General features: G+C 48.9%; 1 protein-coding gene across 2 annotated transcripts in view; it reads right to left on the bottom strand.

The window, feature by feature from the left end:
• Positions 1-19,343, bottom strand: part of LOC144163044 (uncharacterized) — a 136,210-nt gene that overhangs the window by 88,542 nt on the left and 28,325 nt on the right. For both annotated transcript variants that reach the window (XM_077693829.1, XM_077693830.1), the window contains one exon: positions 3,628-3,804. In XM_077693829.1, coding sequence (XP_077549955.1) covers positions 3,628-3,804 — 177 coding nt within the window. The remainder of the gene's footprint in view (positions 1-3,627; positions 3,805-19,343) is intronic.

Below are 19,343 nucleotides of genomic sequence, written 5' to 3'. Positions count from 1 at the left end.
CAGAGTCCTTCAATGCTTTTCTGGTCACGAAACTTCTCCGTAACGCTATGGGAGAGCTTCATATGGGGACCAACGCTCCCGCGCGGTGGCGCTACGAGTCTGGTGAAGGCGGCTTGGACGGCGGCGGCCGTATTTGCCGTGCGTTGGAGCGCGAGCTTGCTGGTGTTTGTTGTGTGATATAGCTTTCTAAGCTCATCACGATGGGCAAACTATGTGAACTACCATGCCTCTGACGTGCTGTGTACCTGGTTGCCGCTCTGGCTATCGGAATACAACGGAAAAGGCTTCGTTGTTCTGCCTCCCAAGCGACCGCGAACAACGCGACAGGTGGAAGCGAGCCATTCCACGACAGGAGACGGACGCTTTCAGCTTCGAGTGGAAGGCCGTTCGTCTGTTCGGGAAATATTTCGACCCCACGGACATTATTCGAGCCGATGAGTTCAAAATAAGTGGACAACCTGTGCTTCTGCAGCGAGAAGCTCAAGCTCCGCGTTGCCCCTGATATTTGAAAACCTGCCGGCGTATCTTACGAAGCCCAAGCCACGATCGCGCTCACAACGAGAAAATCCAGCTGCTAAACGTTGCCGCGTTTCGTCGCCGCACAAAGATCGGACTGCAGCTACTGTTATTTTGGTTATCCAACCAGATATTTTGAATTTGGAAAGCGGAGCATGGCTATCTTTGCCTGCATATATTTTTTTTTACTTGCCTGCCGCGCTTGCCCAGGGGCTAAGGCGTTGTGCTGATAAGTCCAAGGACGCGGGTTCCCAGCCGCTTTTCTGATGGAGGCGAAAAGAGAAAACGCTTGTGTGTTCGAGATTTCGGCGCAAGTTAAAGATACCTGAGTGGTTAAAATTAATCCGGAGCGCTACACTACGGCGCGCGCCCCATTGTCTGTGTAGCGTCGGCACGTTAAACATCATAATCAATCAATCAATGTTTTTAACTTGCCGTTTGGGTGGGAGGGGTGTGACAGGCACTGAGCGGGCGAATTTTTATCTGTTGACACCCTATGCCTATGAGAACAGCCGAGAAAGTAGCTCAAAACTGTAGCATTTACTCCTACCCTGGCCCCTCCCCGCGCCTATTATTCTGCTTCCATTTCGTGAGCGTTTTTTTTTTTCTGCTGTCCACGCTAACTTTCCGAATCTCGATTATAGTTTTACATTATTAGTGCGCTATAAAATAGCGCAAACACAGCGCTAACCCAACGTGCTGTACGTTTGCACACCTATTTGCTCAGCGCAGCATGTCGCGCCCAGGGCTGAATACAGATTTAATTCTGACGCTAGTTCACTCAAATCATACAGGCGGCTGCAAAGGCTAGTCAAAAATTGAAAACGCCAGATGACCGCCTTTTCGAAGCGAGAATGTAGCGGTGCTTGCCGGAATGAACGAACACTGCAACATATGCGCCTCAGTAACACCCGGGGTCTTGCCTCAGTTTCACAGCTGAGCTACGGGACAACAAATGACTAAAAAACAACAACTGACTGACTAAAAAACAACTGATCTGACTCAAAAGCTAATTAAAAAACTTCGCTCGCATTTTTACTGGTGGAAATGAAGAGCAGATGAAAGTAGGCGCGTGCCGGCGGAGAAACAGCCGGCCAGGAAGCGTCGTCGACCGCCGGCGAAGCCTTCACGTTAACAGGGGCGATCCTAGCGGCAGCTTTTGTCCCTGAATGAAACTTCGGCCGGAGTTTCGTGACCAGAAAAGCATTGAAGGACTCTGCTTTAGCACTTTTTATCGACATCCCTATGGTTGTATTTAGCGCCTCCTATTATCTATCAGTGCCGTCTATTGCCTTCTATCACTGATAACGCCTTCTATCAGTGTCTCTCTATAGGAATCTAAAATATTTTATAGAAGGCTGGAAAGATCTTATGGAGACATAGATAAGACAGCCATAGGACCGGCTACAGAAGAGGCTAAGGACACCCATAGGAATGTCGACACGAATAGCTAGACAGCCATAGAAACGGCTATAGCTAATTGGGTCAAATACCTAAAGGCAACCATAAAAAGGATTTTCAACAGCCGACCATGGGATATTTTTATATGGGGTAAGAGTCTCTGAAGAAATTGGATCTCTTTTGAACTGGACAGACGTTCCGCGCGGTCACTGAGCCCCGATCCCGCCCACACGCTGCGACGCATCGCTGCTCCTGTGTTCCTAACTAGTCCACAATCTCAATCTCTGCAGTGCCATTCACTTCGGCGAACGGTTTCACCTATACCTTTGGTCTGCACGCGGTATTCGCACGCGCAATAAGCGCTTCTAACGATGTTAACCAAGATTTAGAGGATTCGGCAAACTTTTTAACAAAATGGTCAGCGGGATTTTTCTACTTCCTGCCTACGAATATCAGGGATCGCATTGCTAGTAACCGAACGGGCAGAGGATCATGTTCCCTAGCAGAACATCTTACTCCTTCGGCCACTACGGAGGCTCGCGATATCAATGAGTAAACCGCACAACGCTAATTGAACAGCGGTAAGAGAAAGAAGGACAGTGTCAATTTAATCAACTTCGACCCTTTCAAGTATTAAAGCAAACGCTTCATTAGTGGGGTTGATGGCACCCAGTAAAAAAAAACTAAAGAATTTCCCCATAGAGCGGTTGATCAACCGAAAAGCTCTGATAAGATTTTTGGGCACACGGCCCGTGCGTGAAAACTTGCCAAGATGGTTGTTTGAAACTCGCGAAAAGCAAGGGTTCTCGATAAGCGAATACATGCATCGATCATAAAGAAGGAGTACAATAGTATACCTCTTTCTTATATTTAGATCGGCCGTAGATGTCTTTACTTGCTGCACCAAACATCGTCGCATGGGAAGTACTAAACAAAAAAAATTCCCGCGCCTTCCCGCGAGGGGAACACGAGTAAATGCAGAGCATTGGGGGTCGTTAACGCCGCGTAAAGTCGCGTTAGGGTGGGTAGTTGAGTCGTAGTTTCGTTGGTGTTGGTTTGGGGTAGAGAGAGGAGAGTAAAGTCGCGTTAGGGTGAAGCGAGCGTCAACCAAGGAAGGAAGGAGCAACGCAGTGACTGAAGCACGAGCGACCGCTAGCCGCTTTATATTTTCAGCGCGCGCAGTAGAGGGAGAGCAGTACGGGGGGGGAGAGCGCGCATGCGCAAGCAGCGCGCGCCCTTCCACACCCCACCGCGCTGCTATCACGCAGCTGTTACGCCGAGACCGCGACGGAGCGAACGGGCTGACTACGGCGCATGCGCGCGCCAGCTGCTGTTCAGAGAGAGGAGGGAAGCAGGAGAGGCGCACCTGCTGCGGACGCGGAGCTGTGGACGCCGTCCGACGCAGGAAGAGGCGAGGCTAAGAAATGCTCTGCATTTAAAATTCGTGTTCGGCGCGCTACCGATTTATTGTAGGGTTTAACGCACCGACGCAAAGCAAGCGATGAGGCGCGCCGTAGTGGAGGGCCCCGGATAAATTTTGACCACCTGCAGGGGATCTTTAACGCGCGCCCAAATCTCGTACACACAGGCATTTTTGCTTTTCGCCCCCACCAGAAAAGCGGCCGCCGCGGCCGGGAATCGAACCCGCGTCCACTGCGCGCTACCGACGGGCCCTATAATCCCCGCTCATCCCTCCTGATTCCCACTTACGGTCGCAAGTCGGTCGCGATCCGTTCCACGAGCGTCCGTCGCAGTAAGACGTGGTGGCTCCTCCGCGCAGCATGTAGCCCAGGCGGCAGTTGTACTTGAGCATCAGGCCCCGTCCTCGGTAGTTTTCCACCGTACCGCGGGCCAGTAGACCGGAAGTCGGAATCCGGCAGCCCGGCGCTGAAACAGTGCGAAACGAAGGGAACAGCTTTCACCTTCAGAAGTGTGAGTTGGGTGAGTTGGCAACAGCGCAAGCAACCATGACACAAGGACAAACAGGGCCTCGTTCGTCTTTCAACGTTTTGCTCTCCAGAAGTGTTGCAAGCTGAGCTAGTTGGTACTCATCCATGGTGAATAACAGCGCAAAAAAAAAAAATTAAAGCCGTTTCACTCAGTGTGAGAGCTGCCGGAAGTGCAGAGCAGTGATTCGCCATGCTGTGGCGCCGTTATCCGCTCACTCTTACCGACCATCACGCCCTTCGCAGCCCTGTCTCATTCCTCCCCGGATCAATTCAACGGAGGTTTGTCCAACGCATTTCAAATTTCCCGCCTTCGCAGTGAACGCGCGCCCCTGCCTCAAACTGCGCAAGCGGGAGTTCTTTTCTTTTCGTGCTTGCTTTTCCTCCCGCACGTGCCGGCGTTGTACTGCCACTTTTTTCGCATACTATCGTAAAAACCAACACAACGAACGTTCCTAACTAAATGACCACGGGCGCTGCTGGTTAACCGCGTAATTTCGCCTCAAATTTACCAGCAGTTTTTTTTTTTTGCGCTAAACAGCGGGGAGATCTATGACAAGCGCCAGCGGTTCACGAGTTTCGAGCGCTTATGACTATATAAAACGTTTGGCTTTTGAAGCTTCTGTGGGACGCCGCGCCGACAGAACGCCGTGTGGCTCAACTGGGGTCCAGTGAGCGAGCTACGACGACAAGCCGAGCCCCTAAAGAGCTCTGCACTTAAAAACTGGACCAAGAACACGCAAGGGGGGGACACAAACAGGCGCCTGTTTGTGTCCTCCCCTTGCGTTCTGGGAATAAGCGCGAAAAAGACGACGCGTAGAAAAGAACCCACGGGACGGCGGTTTCTGGGTTTGCGGTTATCTTTCAAGAAAAACCACGTGTATTGGATATGTTGCAGACAGAACCGCCAAGCCACTTCTGGATTATCGCTCGGACACTCCCGGCTGATAAAGAATGGCATAGTTTGGCCTATTTGTGTTCAGAGCTTGATTTAAAAAGTCGTGCGCTCACTGCAAGGGCCGCAGTGTTGATTCGCAGGTTAAAAGGCTAAAAGAGGCGGGGTTTCCTGAAGGTGCCATTTCCGCAACGTGCGACAAATTCAGGCGAGCCATTAAACTAGCTAATCAGACTGTCTCGTCTAAGTCGCAAGAAAAGAGGATGGTAGAAAAAAAAATCTCTTTTGTCCATTGGCTGTCGTATGGCATTAAAAGAGTCTGTTCCCGATACAGCATGAACGCCGTGTTTTCCTCCGAGAGAAAAATTGGCCAGATTTGCTCAGCGGTTGACAAGAAGATTAACAAGCCGTAGCGGGACAACAACAGCAAGATGAAAAATGGGATACACTATGTGCCTTGCGCCCACTCAATAGTCTATCGCCTTCCGCTGGCTTGCGGGAAGGCCTACACCGAGCAGACTCGTCGGTGCCTTAAAGGAGTCATGAAGAGAAAATACAACTTCGTTTAATTTGAAAGGACTAGGATTCAGTATCTCACTCAGCTCCATTACAGCCACAAAAGATGTTTTTTTGACGAAAAAAAGCAAGACGTATTTAAAAACTTTCAAATTTTGCGCCACAGTGACGTGTTATGAGCAAGAATGACGTCCTACGGGCCAACGATAAAACATAACTTTCAGTGCGGTAACTGCACGTTAGCATTCAAGTGATGCGGTCAAATGGAACTAGAGGCCCCGTTACAGACGTCCAGTCATGTGTCGTCACGACAGGTCAGTTAGGCGGCCGCCAATCGCACAAACAAGTTTCCGTGACGTCATAGAAAAGTTGCGGGAAATTGGCTAGGGGGTCGCGACTGCTTCACACGTTTTCCTTCATATCTCCGTTATTTGTTCGAACATTGCGATGATATTAGTATCATTGTTATCGGGACTGAGCAGTCTTTCTAATAAACCCAACTAGTATTTTGTCGTCATGGCTCCTTTAACAACCGACTACGTGACTACAACAGCTCTTTGAAGGGCATGCCTTACACGCACTTGGCATTGTAAGGAGCGCGAAAAAGATGGGTGCATGCCTCTCTTTGAAAAGACTACAGTCATGTACAGACATAGGGGAAGAACCCAAAGAGAGATAATTGAACTGCCCCACATCATCTGGGAGGAGTGCGTTAGTCAAACTTCGCTGAGACTGCAGAAAGCTGAATTGGAATTTCTTGAACCGCACGTGTTCTGTGCTGCGTACTGCGGTACTGCAGTACTGCAGTACGGTATTAGGCTTTGCGTACGGTACTACTAGGTGCTGGGTACCTGGGTATTAGGTACTAGGTACAAATTAAAAAAAGAACTAGGTACTGCGTACCTAGCTCTTTTGTAATTTGTTTTTTTATTGACACCGGTGAGTTGGCGTTTTTTTTTCGCACTATAAACATCTGCTGTTTCCTAATAAAGTGCCAGTTGCAAGTAGCGCGCCTCTCTGTGTGTGTGTTTTTTTTTTCTGCGTGTCGTCTTTTTCGCGCTTATTTCCAGAATGTATCAGCAACTCGCCCGACTTTGAATTGTGTTAAACCTCCCGTTGCTTGTTCTTTGTCAAGTTTCTTGACGAGTTTTTCATCTTTTGCTCTTGTCTTGATTTCTTTCGCTGTGGTTAAACACTTCAATTTCAGTTTTACGTTGTCCCATTAAAAAAAAGGCTACTTTTGCATTTTGCGTCGCTTTTACGCCACCTCCTCCAAACTCTCCCACAGACATGCACTCTTCACCACACGACCTTGGAATGCTTCCACATCCTTAGCTCGGCCCCAATACCCGCCCCTGCTCATGGGCAGTGAGAAGAGATGCTGGCTAGCTCGGACCTCGGCGACTAGCTGCCGACCTGGCTGGCAAAGTCCAATAACTCCTGGACTGATGGGAAGAGCTTCATAATATTTAACGCGTTCGGTCTCGATGATGGTGATGATGGTGATGATGATGATGACGATTGATAGTGGTATTCTCTTTGTGTTGGGGTGACGACGTGTCATCTTATCAGAAAAAACTAATATACCTATGTTTTACACTCGTCGCTTAATACTAGCGCTGCTCTTAGGGCAGGCACGGATAACTAATTAGGCACAGAATACTCATGTTTTATGTTACAGGTGGTAGCTGCCCTAGGCCATATTCCTCTCTCTGCTTTTCGTCCACCAGAATTTTAATCTTCTCTTCGTCGCCTCGACAACCTTCAAGTTAACTCCTTCTGTGCTATCCTTAAATCCTAGGGCTTTTGGAAGCCGAATAAGTTCCTCATGTAGATTTGGATGGATACCTTCGCATTTTAACACTATGAGCCGCATAGTTTGGATTTCTTTCCGAAGGCCATGCATGCCCCATTATATTGTAAATACTTCCCCCCAAAGCTCTCAATTCGCAAGCGACCTGATCTAGCCTAAAAAAAAACAAAGCACTGCCCCTGGAATTACCGTGGAAACTTTCCCTTCTGATGCCCAATTTATCAGCCCCGTACATCTCTAACGACGTTTTAGCTTCCATTTTTTTCTCCATTTATTCGTTTCTATCTGTCTTGCCTCTTTTTTGGTTACCTTGGCTGTCTTGGATTCTCCACTGTTCTTTCTGTATTTCATCATTAAACTTCTAGTCTTCCTTAGCCCCTGCGTGTCCACGCTTTCATGTACAAGTACCTAAAAACTTTAGTTGTCCACCTACGTTGATCCATTCCTCTCAACCTCCTCTCAAAACATATTTTACTCTGCGCTTCTCAAACTTCAAACGACACCGAGCCCGTATCTCCCTGCACTGCTTCGTTAGTTGTTGTTTCATGCGCGCCTAAGGCGAAACTGCCTACCGTTCTCTTGTTCACTTTAAGGCCTGCTAGAACGTCTGATTTTAAGCAGAGTACTGCATTCGCAAATGTAAGACCTGGAACCATTACTCCTTTCCACATTACTCTCACTACTTCATATTTTTTATGCCCCCGTAGAGCTCTATGCTTCATTATAGCTGCGTATCGCTTTCCTTTACCCTTAAGTTGCTCCCCGTGAGTTCTTAAGTAGTTATCCCCGTCGTTTATCCCCACTCCCAAAAATTTTTATTCCTGGACTCTGGGTAATTCGGCATGCAGAATTGACGCTGCGTCAGAGCATGCTTGTGTCATTGAAAACCATTATTCCTGATTTTTCGGCGCTAAAATTTAACCCGAGGTCGGTGACTTCCTCACCCCTAACATTTATGAGCCGTTGCGCATCGGTCTGAGTATCAGCTAAAAGAACAATGCCGTCTGCGTATAGCATTCCCGGAATACGCTGTTGTACCACTTCTCCTTGCAACATATGCGTTAGGTTGAACCCTAATTGACTTTCTTCTAGCTTCTTAGCTTGTAGTGTCTAGCTTGTAGTGCCTTCGCTTGTAGTGTAGCACCACGTAGTGTCTCAACATGACACTATGGTACGCATACAGACAGCCCTACCCATTTCAAGGCGTGATTCAAAAACCGCATAAACAAATAGGAAAGACTGCATTCTATAATTGATTTACCCGGGGAAAAGTTTAAAGTAGAACACCATTTTTCATCTCACGCTCAGTTAAAAGTGAGCTGCAGCGCAGCTCACTGTATTCCTTTTTGCAGCACATATATGGCTGGTAGAATTAAAAGTTCCCTTTTCAAGTGTTCTAGGGCCCTATCAGGTAAACCGCTTCGGTACATGGTGTTTTAGGTGATGCCCTTTCATTTGGGACAGAAAGCGTATACTCCCCAAAAATCGGTTGCCTGCGTCTTTCATGCCGGATCTTGGGAAAACAGCGAACTCTACACCGCCTATTGACGTGCTAATGACGAACTAACGATGTCGTCGTGCAGCTAAATTTAGATGAAGCGGCGACCTTTTGGGGGCAGCAAGTAAATGATAAAATAGAAGGTGGAGAGGCCACCGGCTGCCCAAGTGCTGACGCAAACCTGCGTGAAGGAAAACCGAACCAATCGATCTGCGAAGGAAGCCCGGGCAGCGGCAATACCGGAATGGGATAAAGCAAAAGCGCTCGCGACGAGCGAAAAAAGGAAACTTCACGCGCCGATAATTTGATCCACTTTTTCGGCGTTGATTAATGCTCGCGATGTGATGCGAGAAATCGCCGGGGTAAAATAAATGCTCCCAGCGACGAGGAACAAGAACAAAGATGGAATAAGTGTAAAGGAAGAGCGCCGTTCTAAGGCGAAGAGCTTCGGCAAGTAAATAGGCTTTGCCAGCATTGCCCGTACCAACGATAAGCAAAGCAGACAGTAATTACACAAAAAAGGGTATTTCATACCGGTCTGGAATTCTCTTTTCTTCCTCCTCTCGAGGACTTCTTCGTCGCTAGCTCAGCAAAAATGTCTGGTATTTAACTAAAGGCTATAGAGGATGTCGCGCGCAGTTTGGAAGATTAAAAAAAAAAAACTCAGAAACGTTCGAAGAGCTTTACGCTTTGAGGATTGGTTCTCTTTGCTTGTATCGCTTCGTTTTTTTTTCTCAATGCGTGTCCATGCGTCTAGATGACTACTCAGACTATTATGCCACTTATTTCAAGGCATTGCGATAACTTTCGAATTTCGCATATAAACTGCTACTTTTACCTATTGCTGCCTACAGGCGTTAGCTTTACATTACCATCTGGGCCAGCTATGCTCCGTGAAGGCTTTGGCCGGTGGGAAAAGTAAAGAGCCCCTGCCACCGTGGCTGATTTTTAAGCCCAGCCACAGGATTCGTATGCGATTCATGAACATTCTCGTGCGCCCTGAGCGAACTGCGGCGCCGCTGACAGGTGCACTATTCCGTGTGATGTCGTTCTTGTACTTCCTTGCGTATAGGCTGGCGTAAACACTGCGGGCGCCATTTTTATGAAGCCAGAGCTAACGTTGTCATGCATTTGTGGGCGAACTTTTTAAAGCGAAGCTATTTACCTCTACCCCCAAGGGTCCTGTCGCGAACGTTGGTGGCAACAGAAAACACCCACGAACAAATAAAAGAAGTTACTGAGACCGCCGGGATTTGAACCTGTAACGAATAGTGAAACGGAGCGAGAGCCCGTTGTCTCCCCGTTTGAGCTACGAACCCACGCGGAGACAGGTGAGACAGACGTGCACTCACCGAGTAGTTCTGCGGATTTACCCCATGCGCTCTCGCTTAATGCCACGTAATAGCGTCACGCGACCTCTCGCGCCGCTGTACGCTCCATCCACGACACGTGTAGCGGCCGCATGCGCACCTTGCGCACGTGCTCGGAGTTACTAAAAATGAAAGAAAGCTCACACCAATGCATGTCATCTAACTTCTGATTCGCTTTTGCCGCCGATGTCCTCGCCTCCGTCGGTGGCAGCAGAGACGGCGGAGAAGTGAGATCATCTAACACCGGGTTTGATCTTCCTTTTATTTTATAAAAATAATTTCTACTCTTGTGCTCCAGCAATACAACTCAACCAACCACCATTCGTGGATCATGCAAATATTTAACCTTACCAAGAAATATCTCTTTGGTGTAAAAAAGGGTGTGGTTAAGTGCATTTCTAATTGTCTCTGGTTTCACCCTTTGTAGAGCCACCTGTGCGAATTCAATTGACGTCGCACGGGTAATCGTTGTGGGTGTCGTTTACAGCTTCGCTTACCACCCACCTTCACAAGGTGGATTGGCGCGCATTTCTTTCCAGATAAGAAGCTCTGATTACAGTGAGCAGTGTAGAAGGCTGTGATGGCGCCCTTCTAGAGATTTTAAAATACCCGATACCGTGGTCAGATGACCATCATAGCAACATGAATGGTCTGTCTTGGGTGTACGGAGAGGTGTTTGCACAACGAAGCATACCGGTTGAAAGCATGTTCTTCGTGGCCTATAAGACTCGCATCATTTAAAGACGATACGGAAGCACCAATTCTTCACAGATAGTGAATTGATAGCCGGCCATGATGGTAGATTTTTTGAGAGACGAAAAAGAAAAGAACCTTTAGGTGCGTGATTTCGGTTCACGTGGAAATATCCCTGGAGGTCCAATTTATTCCGTAGCACTTCACCAGGGCCCGCCTACAATATCAGGTATTGCTCGGCGCTACCCGCCCCGGTGGCTCAGTGGCTAAGGCGTTGCGCTGCTGAGCACGAGGTCGCGGGTTCGATTCCCGGCCGCGGCGGCCGCTTTTCTGATGGAGGCGAAAAGCAAAAACGCCATGTGTCCGAGATTTCGGCGCACGTTATAGATCCCCAGGTGGTCAAAATTAATCCGGAGCCCTCCACTACGGCGCGCCTCATCACCTGGGTTGCGTCGGCGCGTAAAACCCTACAATCAATCAAAGCTCGGCGCTCGGAAATTTTTTAGTAAAAAAAAAAAAAAAATTAGCCCCATCTTCCCGAAGGGAACGCTGAGTAGATGCGGAGCATCTCGGGGTTCCGTTGTGTTTCCGTTGTGTTCGTAGACCTTCATCGAAAGAACGGAGTGAAGTGGAGTCATCCGCAGCAAGCGCTGAACTGAACGCGCGCAGCGCGCTACCCGATTTACATTCAAGGTTGAAGGAGAGGAACCCGCCCCGGTGGCTCAGTGGCTAAGGCGTTGCGCTGCTGAGCACGAGGTCGCGGGTTCGATTCCCGGCCGCGGCGGCCGCTTTTCTGATGGAGGCGAAAAGCAAAAACGCCCGTGTGTACGAGATTTCGGCGCACGATAAAGATCCCCGGGTGGTCAAAATTAATCCGGAGCCCTCCACTACGGCGCGCCTCATCGTCTGCGTTGCGTCGGCGCGTTAAACCCTACAATCAATCAATCAATCAATTGAAGGAGAGGAGACAAGAGGAGGAGAGATGCGCAAGCGCCGAGCATTCGCGCCGACGAAGCTCAGCATCCGCCGCTCGCTTCAAGCGTTTGCGCTCAGCGTCGCGTGCCCTTCGCTGCGCAGCTTTGTCTTCAGTGGACGTAGCGTTGCTGTTAGTTTGTGGGGTGGTGCTGACGCTTGCTTGCGCCAACCCACTAACTGACGGGACTGTTGCTTCCATCACACTTCATCGGAAGAACGGAGTGAAGTGGAGTCAACCGCAGCAAGCGCTGAACTGAACGCGCGCAGCGCACTACCCGATTTACATTCATGGTTGAAGGAGAGGAGACGAGAGGAGGGATGCGCAAGCGCCGAGCATGCGTCGCGAAAGCAGAAGCGAGAACGCGGGAGAAGCGAAAGCGAAGTGCACGCAGCTGGTACGAGAGAAGAAGTGGCGGGAGTATCGCGCAGCTGTGGGAGAGAGGGAAGGAGGAGAGTTGCGCGTGCGCAGTGTGAGTGCGGACGCCGACGCGGGACATGCCCAGACTATAAGATGCTCCGCATATAAAACACAACTCGTCGTCTGATAGAAACGCACAGATCGGGCGTCGGTAAACCGATCTCTCGAGAGCCCGTGCCGTGCAGCGTATTAGGCTGTCTGTCATTTAACAGACTGGGAAGTACGCAAGAAAAAAGTATCTCTCTGTCCGGCTGAGCACGCCTCTCACCGGGCGAGCGCCCTAATATGGCGCGTGCTGTATTCAATAAATTTTATTCAATCAATCAATCAATCAATCAATCAATCTTAGTTCTGCTTCCAGACGCAACTGACGTCGTTTGAATCGTCTCAGAAGCCTGTTAAACGAGCGGATTACCTACATAACCACCACAGCTAAGGCGGATACCTGACAACGCCCTGACTCTTGTACACGCATACAAATTTGCTTTGGGATCATGACCCCGTTTCTGTCTGCACATGACTTGAAGAATGACTCCATCGAAGTTAACGTTTCGTAGGTATTCATACAATACTGAACAGCCAGCTTAAACAAGCCCGCCAACAAAATAGTCACCGCGGTTGTTGACACTCGCTATTCCCCTCCCATCCAATGATTGATTGATTGATTGATTGATTGATTGATTGATTGATTGATTGATTGATTGATTGTGAATTTTAACGCGACAGGCGATAAGGCGCGCCGCAGTGAAGGGCTCCGGATTAATTCTGACACTTTCGCTTTTCGCCTCCACCAGAACCATCAAATCATGTAAAATTTGTTGCCCATTAGCAGTCCTCTGTCTTCAGGCCTTTAAGACCTCCTGCGTAGCCATAAAATGACGCTGCAAAATGGGCGTAGCATCCGCCTTGCATCTCCTTTCACTTGGCCTGGCAATGCACGAAGCTTGAGGCATGAGGCCTTCTTGAAAATAGCGACCTCCAGAAACATCCGATTGTCGCCGCAAAATCAAGCCTCCAGCTTGTTTTTCCTCGCTGAAACGCTACGTTGAGAAACGGCAATTCCCCGCGCTTAGCCTCAGCTCGATATTTACGCTACTTGTTTTCTTGTAACCGTTAATTAACGACACGAATTTGCGCGAAGGACTCCGTCTGTGCCCACAGCGACGAGAGGAGCTTCTTCCGCGTGTAAAGCTTCTTTTTCTCATGCAAATTCCGACTCGGGAGTCAGTGCTCTTCTCTCCCCTGCTTGTCGCGCAGGCGTCGTTTTGGGCTGTTTTACGGCGCGCAGTTGTGAAGGGCATTAAGTGCACCCCCCAAGGCGGTCCCTTTGCGCCGCCTATATTCTTTTCCTAAAGAAGACCATGCAGAAAAAGAGGACACTCGCGCTGCGGTGCCCGGTGGTCGCTGAAATCATCCTCATTATCATCATCATTATCGCCTGGGAGCGCGCCGGCTGCCGTGTCGCTAATCACGCCGTTACGCGTTACGCCCTCGTTGTTACGGCGCATAGCGTTTAGTGCGTTCGCGCGCTTCTGGGGCTACGCTTAGGGCGGTGAGCGTCGCCATGACATCCCGTCGCGTCTCTGATAAAACGGATGGAGGAAACACATCGGAAATTTTCTTTTCGATGCCGTCCTCATTACGTGCGCGTGATTATAAAACAGCGTTTAAGTGGAACGCCGTTCGCTTGCTAGTTGTATTTTTGTAACACACGACACCGCCATTCAACTGTTCAAAGAGTGAGACATCAGTTATAACTTATGTTCAACATTACGCCGTATCGATAAAGCTCAGCAGTCGAATAGAAGCAATTTATTCTTAGATCTTTCTTGCCTACTTAAAAAAGAAACGCCCCAGCTATCTCAGTGCATTTTTTGCTATTATCTGAATGGTGCGTTACTGTAGCACACTCAATTTTTAAGTGTGGTTGATCCACTCGCCTGGATTTTTTCCAGTTAATTATCAGAAACTTCTTACCTGCTTATTCTGCTGCTGCTGCGAGTATCATATTGGTATTCCCGACTAATATCAATACAGGTCACCTTGCTTTTACGGTTTAGAACCCCCTTAACAACAGGACGTCACTTATATTAGTTTAAATGCTAAGTTGACCGAATAAGTGCGCAAACAGCTTGCGTCCACAAAGCGCGCATCCAGCTGGCTTACGCTACTGGCGTCCGCATAAAGTGCGCAAAAACCACTTCATCTAACTTTAAAATACTAAAAATGGCAGCATCTCCATTCCATGGATGCTGGTGAAGGTGCGAAGTACGGGGACTCACCCGCCGCGGTGGCCCAGTGGCTAAGGCGTTGCGCTGCTGAGCAGGAGGTCGCGGGTTCGATTCCCGGCCGCAGCGGCCGCTTTTCTGATGGAGGCGAAAAGCAAAAACGCCCATGTGTACGAGATTTCGGCGCACGTTAAAGATCCCCAGGTGGTCAAAATTAATCCGCAGCCCTCCACTACGGCACGCCTCATCGCCTGCGTTGCGTCGGCGCGTTAAACCCTACAATCAATCAATCAGTACGGGACTCGAAATGACATCCAAGTTGCGCCCCGAGTGACATCCGACTTGCGCCGCGACCATCATTTGATTTGAGCTGTGAGTTGCACCTTGATTATTCCCTAAATGAAACTACAACTCACGGCTCAAATCGAATTTCGCTTGATTTTCGCTTGATGGTGGTGTGCGCACAGATGCACGCGGACGGACATTGTGCGGTCCTAAGGTACTCCGCACCTGAGAGCCAATTCCACCCAGTGTAAAATCTGGTGAAACCGCTGAATAGTGGGTCTCAAACGTAAACGGCCGTTCCAGCGAAAACGGCAGCACCATCGGCGTGCAAATTCTACGGTTCGAGAAAAGAAATCGGCAGCTAAACATCAGAGTCGGGAGGCTTCCTCCCCTAGCGGGAGGAAGACGAACCCGCTCTGCGACAACACTGCGCCCTCTATCGGTGGGTATGAGAACCTGCTCCTACGCCCGCTTGACGCAAGACCGACAGCAGACGGACAAAAAGGCTCGTCTTACAACAGCTTTGCTGTTGAAAAAACATGCTTAGTGACGGAAATCGAACCCTGTTATGCGTAGGTGACTTAGCGACTACACAGTGCAGTGTCGGTGGGATTGAACAGCCCAATAAATATGGCGATCGCACGCCGCATAAGCGAAAGCATGGCGCTCACTCAACAGCACAAGCTGAGAACACAGGTCAGGATGAGGAGGGCCATCACGCAGTTACCGCGGCCATACCGTGTCATACCGGTGCCATACCGGTGCAAGACCAGTGCCATACCGGTGCACGTGCCATACCGGTTCCTGTGCACCGGCATGGCAGTCTTCTGTAGGATTGTACCGGCCTTACACCGCTGAGGAACAAGCACAAACCTCGCGGCGTTGCCTGATTGGAGGAATGAATAACCCCAACCCCTCACCTGAATGCAGCAAGGACGGTGGGAGTATACGTGCGCGAGGCAGACCTGACCGGACGACTGCGACAGCCTCCCTAGTCCCCTATCCTGCCGCCCTCTTACCCAACTAGGTTACAAAGCCCCTGAAATCCCTATTAAAGTTTATTCCTTCGTCTCGGCAATTTCATTGATTGATTGATTGATTGATTGATTGATTGATTGATTGATTGATTGATTGATTGATTGATTGATTGATTGATTGATTGATTGATTGATTGATTGATTGATTGATTGATTGATTGATTGATTGATTGATTGATTGATTGATTGATTGATTGATTGATTGATTGTAGTGTTTAACGCGCCGACGCAACGCAGGCGATGAGGTGCGCCGTAGTGGAGGGCTCCGGATTCATTTCGACTACCTGCGGATCTTTTCGTCTCCATCAGAAAAGCGGCCGCCGCGGCCGGGAATCGAACCCGCGTCCTCGTGCCCCCGCGGCGGGTATCTTGGCAAGGTCTCCACAACTGGGATTCAGGAGAGTGGGGCTTGAGCTCCCCCCTGGTGTCAGAAAAATACGGCCATCTTCGCAATCGAGAAACAAATACTTGGGAAACAGCGGAGCTGGTGGTCATCACTAAATTTAACTTCCCTTTTCTTAGGTCTGTCCCTTTCTTAAAAGAAGTATGTTTAAAAATCGAAGCTTTGTACACACCGACCGAGTTAAATAAAATTACACAATCCACCCTCATAAAGTCCAAAATCCAAACTGCCAACGTCCGAAGCCACGCCCACGCTACAGTCCCAAAGGATATGCTGTGAGTGCCGAATGCGATGATAGCGGAATTTCTGCGGGATTCCGCTATCATCGCATTCGGGACTCACAGCGTATCCTTTGGGACTGTAGCGTGGGCGTGGCTTTGGACCTTGGATGAGTTAAAGTACACTCCCCGCAGTTCGTTGAGGGGCTGAGAGTCCAGCAGCCAGTGCCAGATTGGTTCGATTTTCTAGAGCCGTTAATTACTTTAAAATGATGATTAAATGACAAAGTTTAGCCGGAGTCACGGCTGGTAGGTGTATGTCGATGTGTGTGTCGTACCACATGCAGCGTGTGGTTAGTTTTGTGCTGTACATGTGTGTTGAAGACTGGTAATAAAGGAGAAGAAAAAAGCGATGATAGCGCTATCGGATAGACCACAGTTTGGGGAAGCGAGGGACTCAAGTTCGGTTCCGACCTCGGGAAGCATTTTTAATTCGTAGCCTTCTTTGTCGAGTACCCTCACATCCAGGACCGTGTAACGCCCTGCATTTCCAGAAAAAAATGCAGATATCGCGGAAGTTTCACCTGTAATCGTTATAATAGCGTACATGGAGATACTTCGTTCAACAATATTTTGAAAAAACTACAAAAAAGCAAGAAAAAAAATGACGACAAATGGCAAACCGTATAACGCATGGCATTTCCACAATAATTCAGATTTCGCGAAAGTTTCTCCTGTAATCGTTATGATAAATTTTGAAAAACTAAAAAAATTAGGGAAATATCAAATTTACCGAGAAGGGCGAACCGTGCAACGCCCTGCATTTCCGCAATATGCAGATTTCACATAAGTTCCTCCTGCAATCGCTATAAGAGCGTATACAGAGATGATTAGTCAGGCAGTATTAGGAAAAAGCAAAAAATCTGGCTGTAAAGAACTCCCACTTAAGACAAGCAGCATAACAACGTTACGCATTAGTAGACAATTCTCTGAATTTCTGCAGAATTTTATTTATTTATTTATTTTATTATTATTATTTTTTTTTTGAGGTGCGCCCTCCCAACTCCTGCTCATGGTGGGCTTCTTGCCTGCTGGGCAATTTCCCTCACACTTCTTGGCCTAGCATTTCTCCCTCTCCCACTTCACCAAGCAGACTTTCCTGTTAACGATCCGCACGACCAGGAGAAAGATTAAAAAGCTCCGCTGTTAATAGACCCCCTCCCCACTACCCCTGGTCTTGGCCCGGTTGAGAAGTCACGGCTCCAAAAAGAAAAATTGCCGGAGTGGTCCAAAGCGCGTAGTTCAATTAGATTTGCCAGAACACACGGCCAGTCTGCCACGGCTAATAGTTATTTAATTCGTCATTCGCCTTGCTTTGCTTCGTTTGTTTGTTTGTTTGTTTGTTTGTTTGTTTGTTTGTTTCGCATAACTCGTTACTTCAACACATATCGCTAGAGTTTCACGGCTGTATATTTGAGAATAAACTATTTCATTATTATTCTATTCAAAATGCCAAAGTTGTCACGCTTTAAGGCGTTGAAATTCCACGCAGATTAAAGCGAGAGAGAGAGAAAGGAGATAGGTTGAGAGAGAGAAGGAAAGAAAGAAAGAAAGAGAAAGAGAGAATGGCCTTATTGCTGTTACCTCACAAAAAAATAATAACCCTAATTATTACTACCAGGCCCCAGACTGCGCACTTTCAGTGGTGTGTCGCTCCTTAGTGAAAAAGCAGTGGAAGAGACTGTTCCGCAGTTAGCCAGCCAATATCCATTTGCGTGATAAATGCTAAGGGGGATTTGTCATGGGCTGATGAAGAAGCTGAAGACGAATTGCGTTCGTACATAATTTTTTTCCTTCTACGAACCATTATTTTCCCTTTCAAAAGAACGTATCTTAAACTATTTTAACAATTCTCAAGCCCTGGGTAATCCGAATAAATAGGTACGAGCTGTTCCCTAAGAGGAAGAGGACGACGACAAATATTAATTGATTGATTGATTGTTGGGTTTAACGCTCCGACGCAACGCAGGCGATGAGGCGCACCGTAGTGGAGGGCTCCGGATTCATTTTGACCACCTGGGGATCATTAACGTGCGCCGAAATCTGGCACACACGGGCGTTTTCGCTTTTCGCCTCCATCAGAAAAGCGGCCGCCGCGGCCGGGAATAGAACCCGCGACCTCGTGCTCAGCAGCGCAACGCCTTGGCCACTGAGCCACTGCGGCGGGTGACGAATATTAATTGACTGCAGGTCCAGTGGCCTGCCTCCTTTGGCGGTGTATGTCCCGTTTGTTCGAGCAAATAACCCTCTTCGGAATAGCCCTCTTCATGGTAATGTACCGGTGTACCAGCGGAGGCGCAATACCGGCCAGTGGGCGGGATTGGAGAAATTCCAGTGGTTCCGTCTTCCCTCAAGGCCTGAAGACTTCGGGGCCAACCCTCTGCCTACTTATCCAACTCTCGGGCCGACGTTGTACCGTTCCTGCCCGCACAATCCCGACGATTAGCGTCCAATGCTTCGATATGGATGGAGGCGCCGGAGACGTCAGCGGCCTGGACCGCCATGTCCAGCAGCTTCGACGCTGCGAGGCCATCGATGAGTCATACGTGAGGCGACCCCCCTTCAAGGCCCGGGAGTCTCTACCGGGCAAGGACAACGTGCGGCTAGTGGACTCTCCCGTGACCATCTGTGGCGGACAGTTAGTTCTACGACTTGAAGGAGCTGCTCACAGTGGGCGGAGACGAACCCAGTACCAATTACATCTTCAATAGGGATTTCGTTGCTCGAGGTTTCTGCGGCGTGGAAACGTGTGCTTGCTGCTGCTGGCGCTGAAGGTGCGGCATCCGAACCGCATAACGCTGATTCGAGGAAACCAGGAGGGTCGGTGCATCACCCGTTTGAACGCTTTTTATTTGGTAGTGTCTATCATCACGGCAACTGTGAGAATTACTGTCAGAAATTTCTCACGGCAGTCGCCTCTCATTGGCTAATGACGCTACCCGGAGATTCTGTGAGATAAATATTCCCTAAAAGCCGCGCTTGCAGCTGCCTCCGTAGTGCTGTGGTATAGTACTTCGCTTTAAATGAGACGGCTCAGGTTCGAATCTCACATAACGATGTTTTGTTTAGCT

The sequence above is a fragment of the Haemaphysalis longicornis genome, unplaced genomic scaffold, assembly GCF_048455015.1.
Source record: "Haemaphysalis longicornis isolate Haplotype H1 unplaced genomic scaffold, Haemaphysalis longicornis Haplotype H1 scaffold_12, whole genome shotgun sequence".
NCBI lineage: Eukaryota > Metazoa > Arthropoda > Arachnida > Ixodida > Ixodidae > Haemaphysalis > Haemaphysalis longicornis.
The sequence above is the reverse complement of the archived record's forward strand: the minus strand, read 5'-3'. Positions and strand labels throughout refer to the sequence as shown.